General features: G+C 44.8%; 2 protein-coding genes across 2 annotated transcripts; both read right to left on the reverse strand.

Annotated features, from left to right (window-relative positions):
- Positions 1–41: 41 nt before the first annotated feature.
- Positions 42–13,111, reverse strand: alg6 (ALG6 alpha-1,3-glucosyltransferase). Its single transcript, XM_062556815.1, has 14 exons — positions 12,894–13,111; positions 12,584–12,668; positions 12,379–12,468; positions 12,149–12,237; positions 11,849–11,931; positions 11,318–11,382; positions 10,937–11,122; positions 9,200–9,335; positions 6,365–6,450; positions 5,002–5,086; positions 4,807–4,877; positions 3,729–3,797; positions 2,308–2,512; positions 42–575 (listed from the first exon to the last, which is right to left on the reverse strand). The coding sequence occupies exons 1-14, from the start codon at positions 12,973–12,975 to the stop codon at positions 381–383; spliced, it is 1,527 nt and encodes a 508-aa protein (XP_062412799.1). The 5' UTR covers positions 12,976–13,111; the 3' UTR covers positions 42–380.
- Positions 13,112–17,279: 4,168 nt separating this feature from the next.
- Positions 17,280–19,059, reverse strand: foxd3 (forkhead box D3). The gene has a single exon (XM_062555983.1). It carries the CDS (start codon positions 18,843–18,845, stop codon positions 17,745–17,747), a length of 1,101 nt encoding a protein of 366 aa, XP_062411967.1. The 5' UTR covers positions 18,846–19,059; the 3' UTR covers positions 17,280–17,744.
- Between the last annotated feature and the right edge of the window lie 239 nt (positions 19,060–19,298).

Here is a 19,298-nt window from a genome sequence, read left to right on the forward strand (position 1 = left end):
TGATCTGTATTAATCTTAACAGTATTCAAGAAACAAATAAGTCAATTTGTACAAAATTCTTTTAATGAAGAGCTCTGGTAGAAAACATTCTTGGATCCACAGTGTAAAAAAAATGGCCTTCTGATTTTCAACAACCCTCATACTCATACACTTCAAAATCATGTTAATACAGACAGAAGTCCTTATCAAACACCCATACATACACAAACAAAATATACACCTTTAGTCTCTGAACCAATATATCAATGAACTAGAGAAGCCTTCACATACTAACAATTTGGCCCTCCAAACCCTTCAACCTTTAACAATACAACCTTCAAACCGTGTGAACATACAGTATACAAACACTGATGACCTCTCAGGTGCTCTCCCATCATGCTTCAGGAGCTTTTCTTGCCGCTCCTGGCTGGAGTCTCGCTGAGCTGCAGCAGGTTGAAGTAGATCAAAAAACCCAGGAAGTGGAGGAAGGAAAAGAAAGACACGAGCACAGGAAATAGATCGGGGAACCGTGCAGGAGGCTCCAGCGCCACGCTCCCCACACTCAGACCGGCCATGAGCACCATGGACACGACAAACTGGAACGGAGACACATGATGGAGAACCATTACTAACACTTCACCATATCAATGCATGCAGTACAGCAATAAGTCTATCATTATCAACTCAATTACATGTTGATGAATAGCCCCCTTTTTTAAAAAGGAGACAGTAACTTCGCTGTACAATGAGGTCAGTTTATTTGATTCCAAACTGACAACACACACCAATAAGACAAATTACATAATACACACCATCAAAAATGTACCAGTAAGTCTAATGATAAAAACATTTTTTTTAGTACATCTACATCAGATATTTGGAGAGGAATACACAATTAAAAAATGTTGTCACTGTATAGTCCAAATCATCCCTGTATAGTATATAGTGCAATAAGGCGGGAGGGATGTCCTGTCCTATCCTGTCACTCTAGACATAGAGCGGCCACAGCTGATTCGCTCCCCCGCTGTGCATCTAGGGGAAACCCTTTCAGCACTATGCTCCCATCACCGTTGCGTACATAAACACATAAGTTAACAGCAGTCAACAGGAGAGCCTGCAGATCCATTGTGACTCGGCCTGGCTCAATGCATTACTGCGCCAGCTGGAGACATCTGTACGTTTGTTAATGTGTCTTTCAACGTTATTATGAGGGCCTGCGTGCGACTGGCCAAGAAATGCTACTCTTGCTCTGAGCAAATTAGTTTATAATGCGTGGAGAATTTCACAGACTGTTCCGGAAGTAATTATTGCCCCGTCCAAACCGGGGGCCGAGCGACTGAGTCAGCTGAATCGCTCCCTTTCTCGGAGAACGAAGAGACATCATGATCTGCCCTCACAGTTATCACAAGATCTACAACCGCAGACATGCAAAGCTGCCCGGACCGAGGCCGACAAGGCACACACATGGAAAAATCAACAAGAGCCGTCTCACACGTCTGTGTGTCTCTTGTCCAAAGTAAGGGGGCTATCATTCATCACCACATCTCCATCACAAGATCCTCCCCTGCCTCCCCAATGGCCCCTCCACACAACCTGGCATGTAGCTGCTTGACTAGCCAGGGCTATATAGGAGCTGAGAAGCACGGGGCCGGGGACAGGAGATAGTGCCGGTGCTTGCTCGAGGCTCATCCCTGAAACCTGACGCCCGCCCCTGGGCCCCCTTATTTATGCCTGTTGAGTAAATAAATATATCTAGGCAAACCTGTGTTAATGGTGCGCTCTATATAAAGCCAAGCAGACGTCTCATGCAGACATCCTCGCGCACACCGGCTCTCCCCCCCCCCCCCCCCCCCCCCCCCCTGAGCTGAGCTTTTCAGCAGCTGCGGGGTGTTCACGACCAGCCTGAAGCCATGCTGGACGGAAACCTGGTCAGCGAATCTGCACAGCTGACCCGCCATAGAGTAATAGAAATATACTGAAATAAACCAAACGCAATGACACCAAGGGCTACTGATACTTGATCTACGAGCTCCAGTTTCTCCACTGATGGAATAGTACTGCTTGGCACAAGTCAACACACCATGAGGGCCATGAGTTCAGCTCTCAAGGCGCACATGTTTAAAACGCTGTGACAGTACTGTCATTTGGATAACTACATATGACGGAGTGTGCTGATATTAACAAACATGAACATGCTTCTTCATACTCCCCCAGTGTTGCTTCCACATGACACTTTGTGATAAGGGAACAAGTCGACCTTGAGAGATACGAGAGTGGCTTTAAATCACGTAGGAGGCGCCCTGTGTCCCCACTCCCTCCCGGTCCTACCTTCCACTTGGTGATGCGTCCGAGGTTGAGCCTGGGCAGGCAGGGCAGGACGCTGCCGAGGAAGGTGTGGTAGGGCTGCAGACGGAGCTGCTCGTCCGTGGAGCGCTGCAGGGCCGAGAGAAGCGTCACGCTGAAGTAGAGGAAGGCCAGGGAGGTGACCGCGTACGGCAGCAGCAGGCCGTCCTTCAACAGCAGGGGGAGCATGCTGCAAACACACACACACACACACACACAGATACACACACACACACGCCGATACACACACATTAGATCCGGACTAGTCTATCGAATACATTCGCCAAGGTCACGAAATTCAAAAATATACAGAATCATGCTTCTAGGCATCTGCATCAAAAATAACTTAAGTTCACAATCATCTTTACTTGCATAACCATGGACTTCAGTTATGTTCCACAACATACACATTTGTATGACTCAATACAATTGAGTACAAATAACACATTCTTCTAGTAAATGCACATGGGGAATTTGGCATGAGGTTCCAGCCAATCACTGGAGAAGGATACATATGTATGAGGAGTACATTTCTCTCAACACTATGCACATTATGCACACAGACAATGGTTAGTAATATCAGGGCCATTGCTTGGGTAAACTATTTCTTGGCCCCTGATATTTTTCTACTTTCCACACAAAGAAGAGTAGATAGTATATTTCATATGAACCAGGCACTTTCGTTTCCTTTAAGTTAGACACACTTTTAGTGGTTCTACGGTTGAAGAAAAAAAATGTCATGCATTTGAGGAGAAAGAACTTTACACGTCCTTCATTGGAAAATAGAACTGTTTTCTCCCATTTTCACCATTGTTATTGTTTTTCAGAGCGGCAAAAATCACATCCCGGAGCTAAGGCAATAAGCCGTTGTCTTGGGACAGACAAAGACAATACCAAACTCTCTATAGATACTTAAGGCGTACAAAAACTGTGCTTCATATGTGTAATTGGATCATCGTCCCCTAACAAATGGACGTGTGTGCAACAATAGGGGAAAATGAAAATGCTGTCGCTGGCAATTGTCCTAAACTGTACTCAAAGAAATGGCAAGAATGAATCTACAGAATGACTGGGCTGTGCCTATACAAAGCGTGCTTAGTGCTAAGTGGTATGTGGGCTATGTCTCATAATTCAGCAATATCCTCACATTAAACCACGCGCACCACTATTAGTCCTGCCTGCCAGAGGAATTTGACGACAGCTGGATGAACTTTAGATGGCTTTGCTTCCTATTGGCCTTCACGGCTCAACATTCGCCATCCCTATGCCAACATCTAGGCTAGCTCAGAAAGCACATCAGTCACGTTTCAACAGTGATTGTCCATTCTATCAAAAGGTGCTGGTGACATCTAATAGTACTCACCTATCTAGACCAGTTAACCAGCTCATATGGATTTTGTCCTCACCTGAAGGTAGATACTTGTAGAAAATAGATGGCCACTAAGGGGACATCACTGAGGAGAAGGCACACTGGCCTACAAGAGAAATACAAGATAGAAAACAGTTTATAAGAAAACAACACAGAAATAACACTCAAATGGCAAAAACAAAACAAAGGTGATAAAAAAACAAAGGAGATGTGTTCAAATGGAGACGAGATACTAGATTTAGTACTGAGCAGCCATGTCAATGTTGGCCACATAATTTCACGCAATGACAGGGTACACACACTCAAACTAAGCGAGTGACACACCGTGGTGTAAAACACATGCATGTGATCATGTTGATGGGTGGGGGAGGTGCGGACACCATTTTGGGAAGCGTGTACTGAGCTGGTAATTACAGGCCTCCTCTCCAGTGATCCTGTTACAGCCATTCCGCTAGCCCCTCGCCACTGATCCTCAGCAAACAACACCCTTGGTCCCTTAACCCCCCCACAACCCCCTCATAACCCCCCACCCCCCCAGTGCCAACTAATCCTGGAACAAGCATTACTGATTGATTTGGGCGACAGGTGCAAGATATAACTCAACAGTTAATAAAGCAACAATCTGGATAATCCAGATTAATAGATCAAGGAAATCTGTGAGCCAAATCAGGGTGGCACAATCCGGCAAGCCTTACAGCTGCACCACGCATGTGTGTATACAACATGAGTTGATACCACCACGCTACAGTGAGATTAATTAGGGCCATAAACTACCCCCCCCCCCCCCATAAGGTTCCCATAGACTAACTGAACTGGGGGCCCAGCATGGAGAGCACCCTGAGGAGCTCGGAGGCGTTGAGGTGCTGATGGGCGCTGCCTTCCGCGGACTACTGGAAAGCGCAGACAGCGGCGGAGGAGCCGGCGGAGGCGAAAGCAGGTCAAACGGCAGCTTTCAGCAGCTCCGCTCAGACAGCGGGGAGCTGTCCCCCGTTTGGGAAGACATTTCACAACTTGGACTTCCTGGGCCGCCGCGCGCTCGGAGCGGCTTTGGAATAATAGATTCCCGTGTTGATGAATGAGACGAAAGGCCGGGTGACGAAAATACACAGACTCACAGGGCGGGCAGCAGAATCGATTTCTCATGGACTTGATAGGAGAAGAGGAAGAAAGCCAGGGATGAGTTCACCTGCAGGGCAACAACAGACAAGAGTGAAAAGTCAACACATCCGCATAGCAGTGCTAAAAATTACAGATTTTTTTTGCTAGAGCATCAACTACGTCGACATAAAAGACAGAGAGAGATTCCTTACTAGGGCGAGTTTGAACTGCCACAGGGTCGGCTTGCTGAAAAGTTTTATTGACGAGGGCAGAACAGCCAAGACCGTGAGCACCAAACTGAAATCAGAAGGAGGAGATGGGATGTATATTAAATACATATGCATCATTACGGAAGGATTTACTACGCATACAAACTGACCCCCCGAGAAATATGACCGGCTGGGCCGATCGGTGCCAAACACCAGTAACCCAAGCCCCTCGGCGAAACCAGATCGTGCGGCTGCTCGCTCTTTTTATACACAGCCTCGGTCAACACGTAAGACCCCCGCTATGCAGGAAATGCAGCAAATACAAGCCCCGGGCTCACAGGACCTTCCAAATTGGTTTAACCCTTGAGTCGGTCCTCCACTGGGGGCGGGCAGGCCGAGGGACGCTGGAAGTGCTGACTGGAGAGCGAGCGCGGCTGGACAGCAGGCAACCGATACGAGAGGCCATTTTGGGATCTTAATTAGTCCTGAATGGCCCTCCGGGGACCAAAGGCTCTTAACACTCGTGAAGATGAAATCTAACTCGTACTGTATGTTTGACTCATGTTTTGGAGTTTCTGTGTTGATGTGTAAGAGTGAGCAACAACGCTCCTATATACTGTATGTCTACACCCCACTCTCTCAACCACCACTCCCTACAGACGGTGAAATATTACAGAGTTTTGTGTCCGTCGGTTTAAGTCTTAAGTGTCCACTGGTCAACAAAGTGTCCAGATCCAGAGGATTAACGGTGTCGAGACAACATCTCTATTGTGGCACTCTAAATATAGCCCAGTCGGTCATCTGATCACATCACACTTTATGAACAAGGCGTCTGACAATACCTGTCAACGCAGCTAAGTGTGGAAGTCACTCTACGCCAACATACAAGGTTGCAATATCCAACACGCATGCTCAAAACAACCATGCACAGCATTGGGAGTGAGGGCCTGAGCCTACAGCACAGAGATCTCGGAGACCAGAGACCACAGGATCTTCTCTTAAAGTAGGGTTCAGACCAAAGATTCTCGACGAGACGAGCCGCGACGTTCTAAAACCTTGCGACTGCGACTCAACGTGTTTAATGCTCTGCGACGGCTTGCGACTGCTTGCAACTACGTGCAACTTCTAATTCACACCACTGCAACTCAGTCTCGTCGCGTCGGGAATCTTTGGTGTGAAATGGGCCTAAGATAACCAGCTCACTCTGGGTTATGTGCAGAGACCATTACAGTTTTGTACAGAGGATATTCATGTGTTGGTTAGGGTTAGATGGAGAGAGTGAGAGTGATAATGGGGGGAGGAGGAGAATAGATCCAGAATGGATGCATGAAGATATGGAGTGTGTCCCAAGGGCAGTGGGGACTACCTCAGAGAGAGCTGAGTCTCCATGGTCATCAGGGTCTTGATCTTTAGCAGAACGTTCAAGCTGCACCAAGCGTTTGCAACTTTATCCTGTAAACACACACATTTAAAAACATTGTGACCAAAGATAAAGCTATGTCAAGGTAAAATTTATTTGTATAGCACATTTAAAAATCGGAGTTATACAAAAGTGCTTTCTAGATTTGAAAAAAAGATTGAAAAAAATTAAATGAAATAAAAGGAAATAAACAAGAGAAACAACTGATGGGAATAAAAGTGATCAAAAATATGATATCGTCATGTGAAATTTGCTATCCAAAAACAAACATGACCTGACAAAGTAAGGATTATCATTATTATTTCAAAGAGCTTATTTAACATACTTGTTAGGCACACTGCATTGTTTTATTGATTAGGAGAAGTGAATGTGCTTTCCCGGTAGATTTAAAATTTACGGCATGTCTCTCAAATTTAGATGCATATACAAATATGGTGTGCTGCTTTAAACAGCACCGGCCACTGAACGGAAAGCAAATAAGTGGCATTGCTCTAAGTAATCATTTCCCAACTGAAAGTGCCATAAAAATTCCACCAGCATTCCTCGGAGCACTAGTACCCGCAGAGGGCAGGGGGTGGAAGAGTCCCTTCGACTGTAAATTTCCCTGTCGCACAGATGCCATGTCAAAAAAAGCCATCCACTTATTTGTAAACTTGCAGACACAGGGTTAAATGTATGAGCTTAGGCTGATTATCTCATTTCATTTCTGCATGCCTGGCAGTTTCAAAATGACCTCTGCATAGGATTGCAGTTTCCTCAACGCGCTGACCTCGAGTCATACGATTATGGAAAGAGATCCAAAATGGCCACCTGCGGAGCCGTACGAGGCAGAGTTGCTATGTCATTCCTGTAGAAAGCGAGGCTCTTCAGTAATAGTGCAACAGAGGGATTACTTGAGTTATTTAAGCTGCTGGTCCAGTCCTCCAAGGGGCTACCACAGTGCTTACTCTTAAAAAACACAGCTGTTCCTTTGAAACACAGCTGAGAGTGAGTGTGTGTCTGTGTGTGTGTGAGTGTGTGTATGTCTGGTTATACCAGGCCAATGAGTGTGTGGGAAAGTGGAATGTATGGACACTTAGACCAACTGCATGGTTTGTGCAAGTGTACTGATATTACTGTTGCATGTTTTATGTAAGCAGACATTACGCTGTGTGTGTGTGTGTGTGTGTGTGTGTGTTGGCACACACTGAGGCTTCCAGTTCAGTAGGAGGATGCCCCAGCACCACTGCTAGCAGCCTCCCCATGTGCCTTGCCAACTAAGCCTGCTCCAAATGACCTCCGGAATGTTCCGTCACACACACACACACACACACACACACAAGCCCCGAGTGCTGTGCCACGCCAGGTCCAGCCGCACGGTCGGGCACATGTCAGCGCCGCCTCACCTAGGCATCTCCCTCGGCCCGTGCATTTGTTGCCATTTTTTGCGAGCGGGAATCCGAGCCGTCAGTATGCCGTGCCGAGTGTAAACTAACTCCCGGCCGTTTGTCTCGAACCGATGCGCTTACTCCCGCACTTTCACAATTAGTTCGGCCGCGCCGGCACCGCAGCCGCCGCCCAGGGCCTCCCTCTCCACCTCCACCACCTCCTCCTCCTCCTCCTCCTCCTCCTCCTCCTCCTCCTCACACATGTGGGCTGGCAGATCAGGGTTGCTCACACCCTGTGTATTATGTTAATGCCATGCCACCAGAACAAGCACACTGCTGCCCGCCCACACACACACACACACACACACACACACACACATATTCACTATTCAGTCATATTCAGCAGGGTATTTTCAATTACTTCTCACATCTCCACACCTCAAGTGACACCTTCGGTGTGGAAGTGTTTCAAAGGGTGCCTGTGGAAAGCTTGGCTACTGTCCAGTGCGGTGCCCAGTATTATTTTACTGACTGCTGTGGACAATACACACACACACACACAGACACACACACACACACACACACACACACACTCTCTGTTGCTGCTTCTCTTCACACCGTGTTCTCTTCTCCCTTTTCACAGCTGCCGTGTGCCGGCCGTCTCACATGCGAGTTGGAATATGGAGTGCGTACGCGGATATATGTGTCAGTTTGGAATGGGGGTAGCGGGGTGGTTCTCTGCCAACTGTGTTTGGGGTGAGGATCTGGGGTGCGTGGCATCGGGCTGCCATTCGCTCCGGGCCCTGGGGTGACGCGCTCGGGAGAAACGACGTGCTGAAAAGTGTCCAGCTGTAAATTAGAGGCGGATTCATCCTGCCTGCGCGCCCCAAAGGCCGCTGATCCACTGAAAAGTGATCCGCCGACCTTCGGTGGATTTATTCCTGTTTTTCTTTGATCTCGCTCTCGTGTTAGTTTGAGGCAGGTTGAGTGTGAGAGCAGCGGAGCTGGAGAGACAGAGGTGATCTAAGAGTGTTAAGAGTGGATGTGAGTTATTACGCTTGCTGTGACAGATCCAGGAGTGTAAAATGTGCGTGTATGTAAGCACAACAGGGGCGTAGTTTCCCAAGCTCAGCGCCGGAGAGCTTTGCCAGTGATTTAAACCACACAGGTGGGATATGCATGCTAAAACTCCCTCAAAATAGGTGTGCGCACCCTACCCCCCAAAACATCTCTATTTGAATGGGTTAAAAGTGTTGTTTTACACCAAACAAGTTTCTGTAGAAAATACTTTCATCCGTGAATGTGAGAGTTTGTCTTAAAAATGTATGTGTAACGGTAGCCAGCTTTGTAGAGAACAGCACTGCAGTGCAGTGCAGCATTGCAACATGGCTGGTGTGTGTGGTCCCCAGCTCACCTCAAACAGCCCACGGGCCACAGGGAACAGGCGGTGGACCACCTGCAGGACCTGACGCGAGTCCAACAGGAAGGGCAGCCAGCAGAGGGCAAAGGTCACCAGCACTGTCACAGCAACCTTCACCAGGAGGAGCAGCCTGGGGAGCAGCAGAGAGAGAGAGAGTTTAGCAGACTCCAACAAAAACACCAGGCAAATGCGCTGACAGCACAGGAATTGGAGTGATGCACAGCTGAGGGCAACATGGACTGTTTCCTCAGCGCTCCTCTTGTGCGACCATGAAGTTTAAAAAATCAAAATAGCTCTGAGCTCATCTTACACCATCATTGGGATTACCAATAAACCCAAGTTGCCCTACATGTAACCACACAGGTTCCATCTAATGAATGGCCCTTAAATGGACAAAAAAAGCTATGTGCGTTTCAATAGCTGACACAGGCTCAGTTGCCACAGAGTCGATACCAGAGATGCACACGCGGGCATAGCGCAGGGCCCTCAGCATGGCAACAGTGTCATCTGGACATTGCTGCTCCCCAAGCTCCCTAATCCACTGATACATTTGCCACCAAATGTCCTTGGTACACGTTACTAAATCAACAAATGCAAGAGCGCAAAGAGCAGAGTTCAATCCCATCATCCTGCTGGTAACACCACACTCTTGAGACCGCACATGAAATAATGCCTGTGGGAGAGAGGGATGCTCCCCGCAAGCTGATGTCATTTCAAAACCAGGGCTACTGCTGCTTATAGCGGTGTTTAAGAGGGGAGAGCTGAGTGTGGATGAAGTGATGGCAGAGTACATTTAGTAAAACAGTTACAGTAGCCATTCTGCCTGCACCTCCCCTGCTTATGGTAACAAGTCCATCAGTACTTCTTGCCAGAACGCTTCAGTTCTCACGGAACATCTCTTAAATTTACTGCCATGGGAACATTTCTACACCAATGGAAATCATATCATATCATATCAGATAACACTCATTCAAAATCTCCTCAGTAGATCTCACAGTTCCCAGAAGAATACAATGTTGAATGTTAATTAATCTCTAACCAAAATACAGTATACACAGCAGAAGTGAGTGAATCCCTATACAATAGCAATTAAATGTCAAATGATTCTAAACTATAACCCTTGTTAATAACTGCATTATGTCTGAGGTGACAAGTAGACTATTTCATTTCAGAATGATTTCAGTGCATTATGGCGCCAGGGTCATCAATGAAAATAGTTTTAGAACATCCTCAAACAGTGTGCAGGACATTGCATAATAGCAACCTCTACGGATGATGGCCAAAGGGGAACAAACTGTTTGTTCTTCAGCACCAAACTTCCAGATTAAACTTTTCTCAAGAACATTTAAAAAAGACATGAATGAGAGCACACTCTTTAGTCAGATGAGTTTGGTCAGTTTGCATCCGTGTGAAAAGTATCGGGGAGATGACAATATAGAAGGTACAGTACCATGAATGTGGAAATAACAAAATACTTGATGTCAAGATGACTCCCAGTCTCCAGAGACTTAGCAGTAAGAATATTCTAGAATGTTAATGATCCAAACGATACTGACAAAATAACATTTCTGTGAGAACTATGACCTAGCCAAGTCTGTGTCCTGACTGAGTCCAAACATCTCTATACCATGAGTCAGCGTCTCTTATTGATGGTTAAATGTGAACCCAGTTAAAGGACGGTCCCTCTACCCTCTCATATGAGCAGAGAGTGGACAGGTCATGCTCCCTTACCCTCTGCCTGTCAGACCGTGCTTCACACATTTCCCCAGCAGGTAGCAGAAGAAGGGCAGTGAGTGGTACAGCTCCATTTGCTTGTAGTTGAGAGCCAGAGTAAAGGCCAGCGAGCCCAGCATATCCCAGCCCAGACCCAGGCCTATCACCCCCCATAAGGCCAGGCCCAGACTCACACCATTATATCTGGCAGTCTGTCAAGGATGGACCAGTATAGGGAGAATATGACTCAATGTCTACATTGACACCTACACAGGATTTCTTATCAGCTTATGCTTTAGGATGATGTCTGGTCAACAGGCAGGAATGAAACAGCAAGTGTTTACCACGAGAACAGGAAATAAATGCATGTATGACCACTCAAAAATAGTAAAAGGATACTGGAAATGGCCATAGTCGATCAGTATGAGGCCTGGATAGAGCAGGATACAGAAGATTGTGGTGACCTTGATACAAGGAAAATATGGGAGATTTATTCACATAATCATGCTTTCCTTATCATATTTCTACCTATTGTGTGATTCAAAGATAAAAGAAAGAAGCAAAGGACAGCACTCTTCAGATTTTCCTTACTTTATTTGCCTAGTGCTGTCCTTCGCTTCTTTCTTTCATCTATGTTTTACGTGGGATTCAGCACCCAGTTAAAGACTTGAATTTATTAAGGCGATAGTGTGAGCGCGTCTCCCCCACTTCACGTGATTCAAAGATGGCAATGGGATTTTAGGAGTAGTGGCAGTGATTCTGAAATAATGACCAAGAAGGAGTGACTGCAAGAGTTTATAGGTATGGCTGAGCTTCAAAGGGACAATGGTGTGGTGTACAATGAACACTTCAATCATGCCAGCAGAACCATCTGAGACATGGATCCAAACAATGTGGTACTAGAAGTCCTACCTCAACTACAGTCCTTACCTTCTTTTTGGTGGTCCCTTCAACAAGATACAAGCAGTATACCACAACCGCGGGAATGTATATCAAGATGTCTGCCACTAGAACTGAGAACAGAGGATAACTTGTGTAAATAGTCATTGTGGACATGACCTCAATTGACATATGCACATAGACATGATACAAATGGCAATTGTATGTACATCATCTACACATTTCTAACCATCACAAGTCTGTAGTTGACAGTTGTAGGTAACTTCCATTGGGACTGTAACACAGTAATTGCACCAAATAAAACGATGGCACTTTATTAATGCTCCTCACCAGTGGCTCTCATGAACAGTTTGTGAGCTGGACTCTCATACCCTCTGGATGTATGCAGCTCCACCCATTCAGGGTTTATGAGTTTTGCTCTGGGGGGGAGACAAACACAACTGTTTTCATATGTGATCATGAAAGTATGACACACTGCTGCCTAATGGCTATGGCGCTCATGTTGAATGGACTTATACACTGGAGGAGCGGAGGGAGTAGGAGGCATAGGATTGACTCACACATAAGCACACAGGCCACTGTGGTAGGCTGTCAAGGGGGGATAATCCAAACCCCAATAGTTTAGGTCATTCTCTGTGGTGTTGAAGTACCTAAATTGAGAAACACTAATTAGTCAACCATTACCACCACCCTACCAATTCAAGAGCATAACACTTAGGTAAGCCTCCACCTTGCAGATGCAGTTGTTAATAAACATTGACCAACCACTCATGAACAGGAAGATTGTACGTCACTTCTTGCCAGTGTCTTTGGGCTTCATAGTCCCCGAACATCGGCGGCTTGCCTGCTCCTGAACATATGGGACAGAATGTTATAAACCAGCTGGAGCTATCCTAACTGTAGTTTTGTCACAGACCAGTAAGCTCGTCATTTCACAACTAACATCGCTGTGTGTTCAAGCGATGTCTGCGTGTTGTGCGCTACTGATATATTTCACTAGACAATTATTAATAATAAAGTAATACGTCTCACTTTTCTCATGCAAAGTGAAAAGGCTACTGCGAGTTTAGCTAACCTGAGTATGAATTGAACGAGACTGCCCATCTCGCCGTGAGCGCGAGCAAAACACTGAGGGACACAAGACTCCAGTTCTCCATGTTCGGCAGCCAGTAGTATGGTATATAGATACTACCTTACTCTCGAATTCATAGCTCGTTTTTAACGTTTTAACGTTTCTGTGATCCAAATGGAGCTTTCCTAATCACACGTCAGTGCCACAGACTTCAGAGCGCTTTTTCGGCGCATGCTGATGACGTAAGAGTTGTACTCTCCACCCCCTAGTTCATGGATTGATTTCCTCTTACTTGATACTTTGTAGCAGTGGCTCACTGTATTCATTGATGCGAAGAATGGCTAACATGTTTGAAGGCTATCTTATGCAAATAAAGACTTAAATCCTTTAAAATATGCAGTGTGTCTTTTTATTTTTGTCCACGAATTGTAAGATTTGCTGAACAATTGGCATTGCATCAAGGCAGAATTACATGAAATAATACATTATTCTTATATAATGCCTAGGTCTATCTATCTAACTTGATTTTTATGTAGGAGTCCACTATGTGAGAAATGAAAATGGTCCAACTTGCATCTGTATCAGGATGCTGCAAAGTCTGCAAAGTGGTTCTATTCCCAGACAGATTGGGGGTAAACTGTAGGCTACTGTCAAACTGTCACAAAATGGTACCCCCATTCAACAGTCGCAGTGCGTGCAATACATCGGAAACTTTGCACGTTAATCTTCCATACCACACAGCATGCAGTTAAACAACTCCATTGATAGGCCTATATATTAGGCATCAAAAGCAAAAGGGTCACATCTCATGTCTATCTCCATGGGTCAAAAGTTGTGGGGAAAAGATACTCTTTTGTAGCTAGTTCATTTAATATTTATAAATAATAATAACTCTGGACAACTGCTGATTTGCAATGACACTTTCATTACAATGGAAAGCCTATTAGTCATGGGTGGCCATTAGTTATTAATGCCTCACAGCATGCCAGCTTTACTTTGTCATTTATTGCTCCATCTCTGTGCCTTTTAAATATTCAGTAACTGCTGTATCTACATTTACTGGCGATGATCAGCTCCAGGAGATGGAAGAGCCTGTCATTCCTCTCATAATAAGGGCCAGCATGTCTTTGTTGTTCTGTAGCCTCTAACTTCAGTCTGCACCTCTGTGATGTTGCAGCAAAATCAGTGGAGATGGTTATCTAGATACTGAAAGCATATGTTTTTGACTGATGTTTCCCATTCATTTTAGTTTATCTAATAGCCTACATGGGACTTACATGAAATTGTAAATTAGCATGTTGCTGGTAAATCATTTAAGACGAGTTTGATTTCGAGTTTGTGTTTATCAATTAGCCTGTAGCCTATAGGCCTACTCCCAGCTCCCATCAATTTGTAGGATTAGGACAAAGCATTATGTAGGCCTACTAAAGAAAGCAGTTAAAATTATTTTAGCCACTAACTTGGGGAGGGGAAGTGGTTGGAAGGTTGCAACAGCAGCGAAGGTGGTAGGATGGGATCTTTATTCAATTAAAATGATATCAAAGCGTTTTTAATAAATAGGGAATACAAATACAAGCAACATCTACAGCCTGCTCTGCAGTTTAAGTCAAATACTCATCTCACGCATGCTCAAACCACTAACGTAAATGACGACAATCGAATCCAGGAACATGGATTCACGTGGACTCTAAAGGTAGGTCTGGTGCTACTAGAGGAACTCTTGACACGCGTTGAAGAGTAAACATCCTTTGTAATGTTGGCATACCTTTTAAGTCTTCTTCAAACGCTAAGAAACGCTGTATTTGGAAACCCACCCAGTCTTCAACTCTGGTTGACCGACGTCCTCTGGGGGTTGTGGGAAAAGGCCATTTTTGCTGTCTGAGCATGCCCACCTGCGCTGGCAGGGAGCAGGTGTTCCGCAGAGGTCAGTTCTCTGCCGAGGCTCCGTTAGGGCTTTTCAGTCCAACCCGAAATGTTGTTGATCTGCACATTTTACTTTGTCAGAGTAAACGGGAAGTAGGCTACATCTATGTTCAAGTTCAAAAATATCTTTATTTTATATAGCCTCCATGTAATTAAGCATTGACTATAGCACACCATGCTCAGAAGTAGGCCTATATGGTTGAACTTGTTTTCGAAGTTGGAAGTTCGAAATAAAATCACCATTAAAATTAAGAGATCTTTGTCAAATGAATAGGCCGTGGTTTGTTTTGTTCATAGACCTGACCTACAGATCCAGTGATATCCACCGATTAGCCTATGCAGCACTTGAGTTGGCCTACTGTTATTTTGCAGGGATCGCATTGAGCACATGAAACGGCAACATCTTGAGACCCGCATAGTCGCCGCGCAGTGTTTACGCAATTGCACCTCGGACAAGCATGAAAGGTTAGTTCTTGACGTCAGGTATATAAAAAGCCAGGCTCCATTATAACCTTGCACTTGTTAAAGAGTCAACTCTATGCTTGCAGGTCTTAAAATAGACCATTCATTTAAACCAATTGTATCCCAAGATTTGCCGGTGTTCCTACTCCATGACAAGTAAGACCACTGGGGCTGTTGAAGGCCATTCCAACTGACATGTCTTGGGTTACTTCTTCTCTGTGCTCCTTTCTACCCTTTTATCGAAGGCCATTTCAGTGGCTTTTCTAAATTAAGTGTCAATAAACGCCATCTAGTGAAATACCAGAGCTATTGCCATCACGTAATCATGCCATGGGATGAAAGTGTTGCGAGTAGCCTGCATAATTTTTTTTTTTTTTTGTGTAGTGTTGTAAAACCTAAAGCAAAAAAGTCGAAATCAGGCATGGAAAGAAAATCGATACCAAGTCCTTAGAATAAATCAATTAGTTGTATATATTACATAATCATAACCTATCTTACTGTAGGCTAGTATTTGTTACTTAGTTTGTTTATTGTTTCGTTGTCTTAAGTTGATGTTTTTTTTTATTGAAGGCCTCCGAGTGAGACTCCCGACTCCGTCAGCGAATTAGAAATATCAAGCCCCTTTCAAGGCTCAAACGCTGATGTGCTTAACGTGTATGGCGTAAATGAAATTACTTATATTTTACATGGATCATAAATTTCCTTTAAAAAATATGGTTGTTTGTTTGTTTTATTCCTTTTCCTGTAGCCAAAATGCCGATGTAGCTCTTCTCAATCCAGTTCGCAGCCGGTGGTGTCAAAGATCAACTCTAATATTTTGGGAACCATTATGTTCCTTGTTACCCTGATATTGTTCGATATAAGCGCTTTAAAATGAGGCCCAACCTCACACTGCCAATAAATCACGGGCGGAATGTACTTCAACTCCAGTGTGACGGCAGGCATTACAGCAATGCGCATAAAAATGCTTGCCTCATTTTAAGAAATAAATAGGCAGTTGTGGAATGGGCCCCCTGTTATCCAGTGTCATTGAGAAGCACACAATCAGCAGCTTCTTGAGTATGAAAGTGAATTCAAGAAGCAGGCCTTTCTCTTTTCCCATGGGTATCAGTTAAATATAGCTCTAGTCTAACCCCTGTGCCACACACCATCCACCATTTGCTGTTTGTGTTGAGCTGATTAGCCAGACACAACTGTGAAACGAAGTGTTACTTTTATAGAAGCAACATGCAAACGTTTTTAGATCGCCTTGCTTTCTCTTGTAAATAGACACCGTAGTGTCTCGCTATTTACAGGGTTACCTCCAGGGTAGATCATCAATTGACCTTTAGCTCCAAAGCTCCTCGTATGTAAGAATATCGTTAAAACAATATCATGAACAGAATGTGAATAGGAAACTTAACGTAGGCCTACAGCAGACATGTACATTAAATTGTCACTCCGAACCCTTATGCAAAACAAACCCTGTTTTGAGTGGCTAATTATTAGAGTTGGTTTCGTTTGGAGGAGGAAATGCAGGCGATTTGGCATATTAGGACTACACAAACTATACTTGTGTCCCATGTTGGATCACAACTTCATCATTATAGGCTATTAGCTCAATAACTGGCCTACTATTACTCAACAAATGTATAAGGGACATAGAAAAATCACAAGCCACATGGGCCTGGTGTGAATCTCTGTCTTGATTAGGTGGGCTAAATATGCCATCAAAACAACATTTTCTTTCATAGTAAAATCTCTGTTTTATCATATAACTGCATGTGCTTATACTCATCAGCTTATATTGATTAAAGCTTAGCAGTAGTCTACCCTACATTTGTACTGATAATTTCATTGATCAGACCCAGTGAAGAAAATTCAGTTTATTATTGGATCTATTGGATTTCATTTTTGTTAAATTAATTTTGTCTAACTGACCAGCTAGACTAATATTTTCAACATAAGTATATCTGAAAATTATTCAACTTTCACAAAAGGGTACCGACTCTAATTGTGGTTCGTTTACATATTTATTAACAAAAGAATGCAGTTTACAACACAATAGAGCTACATAGATACATATATTTAAATTTTATAAACGACTATTCGTTCTATTTTATAAGAACATTTGTATATTTTGTTGTAAAAACAAAACAAAATGTCATAATTAAAGGGAAAACTCGCACTGAGTTTTCAATAAAAAAATAACATAAAAAATAAAATAAGACAGCCTTTTCATCGACTTTCATACAGTCCAAACTAAACAGGAAAATCCAAACATATTAAGTGATTTCTTTGTACAAATATTTACAAATATTACCTGTACAGATAGCATTCCTTTTCGTTTCTTTTTCTCTTTTAAAATCTTTACATGGCTACATTTTGGCATACAGTGTCCAGTGGAGCCTCTTTCGTGCTGTAGGCTACAGACTTCCCCCCCCAAAAAAACGTGTGTACAAAAAATATTATTTTTTATTATCAGGCTCATCATTGGGACGGCCATTTGGAAACAGCTGCCGATGATACTGTAGGCAGAAACTGTCCAGAAATAAGATTTGAAGGTACGCTGAGTATAGGGGCCATAGATGTCCTGGTGAGAGACAGAGATTGTGCGCCCAATAAAGACTGCGCGGTCACAGGAGGCCGCAGGAAAGTCTGTGCGTTGGACGAAGTGCTGGATACCCCGATGATATTCTCTATACTAAAAGATGGTCTGCTGGAAGGTTCAGACTTGATCATGGACGCAGTGCTCAGGCTGTTGAGTTGAAGCTGTAGGCTCGGACTAAGCTGTGAGTTAAAGGCTTTGCGATTTAACTCAGCGGATGGCAGTAAGGGGACGGCGGGGGGAAGCATCGGACCCATTGGGGATATACACGGGTACTGCAAAGCCGCTGGGTGCGCGTATGCCGGGTGAAATCCATAGTGACGGCCGTAAGGATTCCCAATGCTGTACGCCCCAAAGCTCTGCATCATGAGTGCGGTCTGGTCCCTGAGAATGTCTGGCTGGACCCTCTTGAATCGTTTCCTCCTTCTAAGAAAGCTACCGTTGTCAAACATGTCTTCTGACGCAGGGTCCAGTGTCCAGTAGTTGCCTTTTCCAGGGTTGCCTGGCTCCCGCGGGATCTTGACAAAGCAGTCGTTGAGAGACAAGTTGTGTCTTATTGAGTTTTGCCAGGCAGGAAACTTCTCCCTGTAGTAAGGAAAGCGATTGCTGATGAACTCACAGATGCCGCTGAGCGTCAACTTCTTTTGTGGACTTTGCAGGATGGCCATGGTGATGAGTGCAATGTAGGAGTAGGGGGGCTTCACCAGGCTGTTCTTCGGCTTGCTTTGGATAGCGCCGGGGGAGCTGTCCTGTCCGTCCCCCTTCTCTCCCTCTCCGGAGCTTTCGCAGGGACTGCCGCTGCGCTCTTTCACGTCGATCTCTTCCATCTCGTCCCCTCGGTCTTGGATCCCCTGGCTCTCGCAATCACTGTCCCGCTCCATTCCCTCGTCGTCTTCTCCAACCACGTCAATATCCACATCGTCGGCTGTAAGCACCGTCTGACCGGACATATCGCTGGCACTGTTGCCTCCAGACAGGGTCATCACCGCTTACTTTACCCAAGAACAACCCAAGGTAAGAGTAGGGTCCGGTGCGGTCAGATCGGATGTCAACCAATTCTAAATGCAGGTCACTTCGGCCTGCCAGTGAAACTTACACTTTAGAAAATATTTCTCCTCTCGGCTGGCATCTGAAGTTTAAACACACTCGTGCGTGTTTCACGCCAGATATCCTACTCGCCGTATTTCCTAGAAACTAGGTGTGATTTCTGAGTGCGAAGTCAAGATGACACGTGCTTTTAAAGCCGGTTTTAAGGACTGTCTGATAGATTACTTTTCACTTAAAGATATACTATCAGCACTGTCACGTGACGGCGTGACGTCAGGAACCCTCCTGTTAAACCATGCAAACTGAAGTTGTTTCATGGATTTGTCAACAAAGGGACAACAGTAATACTGCTTGCCACTACTTTCTGGCTTCGTTCGTCCGTCATAGAC

The sequence above is a fragment of the Sardina pilchardus genome, chromosome 15, assembly GCF_963854185.1.
Source record: "Sardina pilchardus chromosome 15, fSarPil1.1, whole genome shotgun sequence".
NCBI lineage: Eukaryota > Metazoa > Chordata > Actinopteri > Clupeiformes > Clupeidae > Sardina > Sardina pilchardus.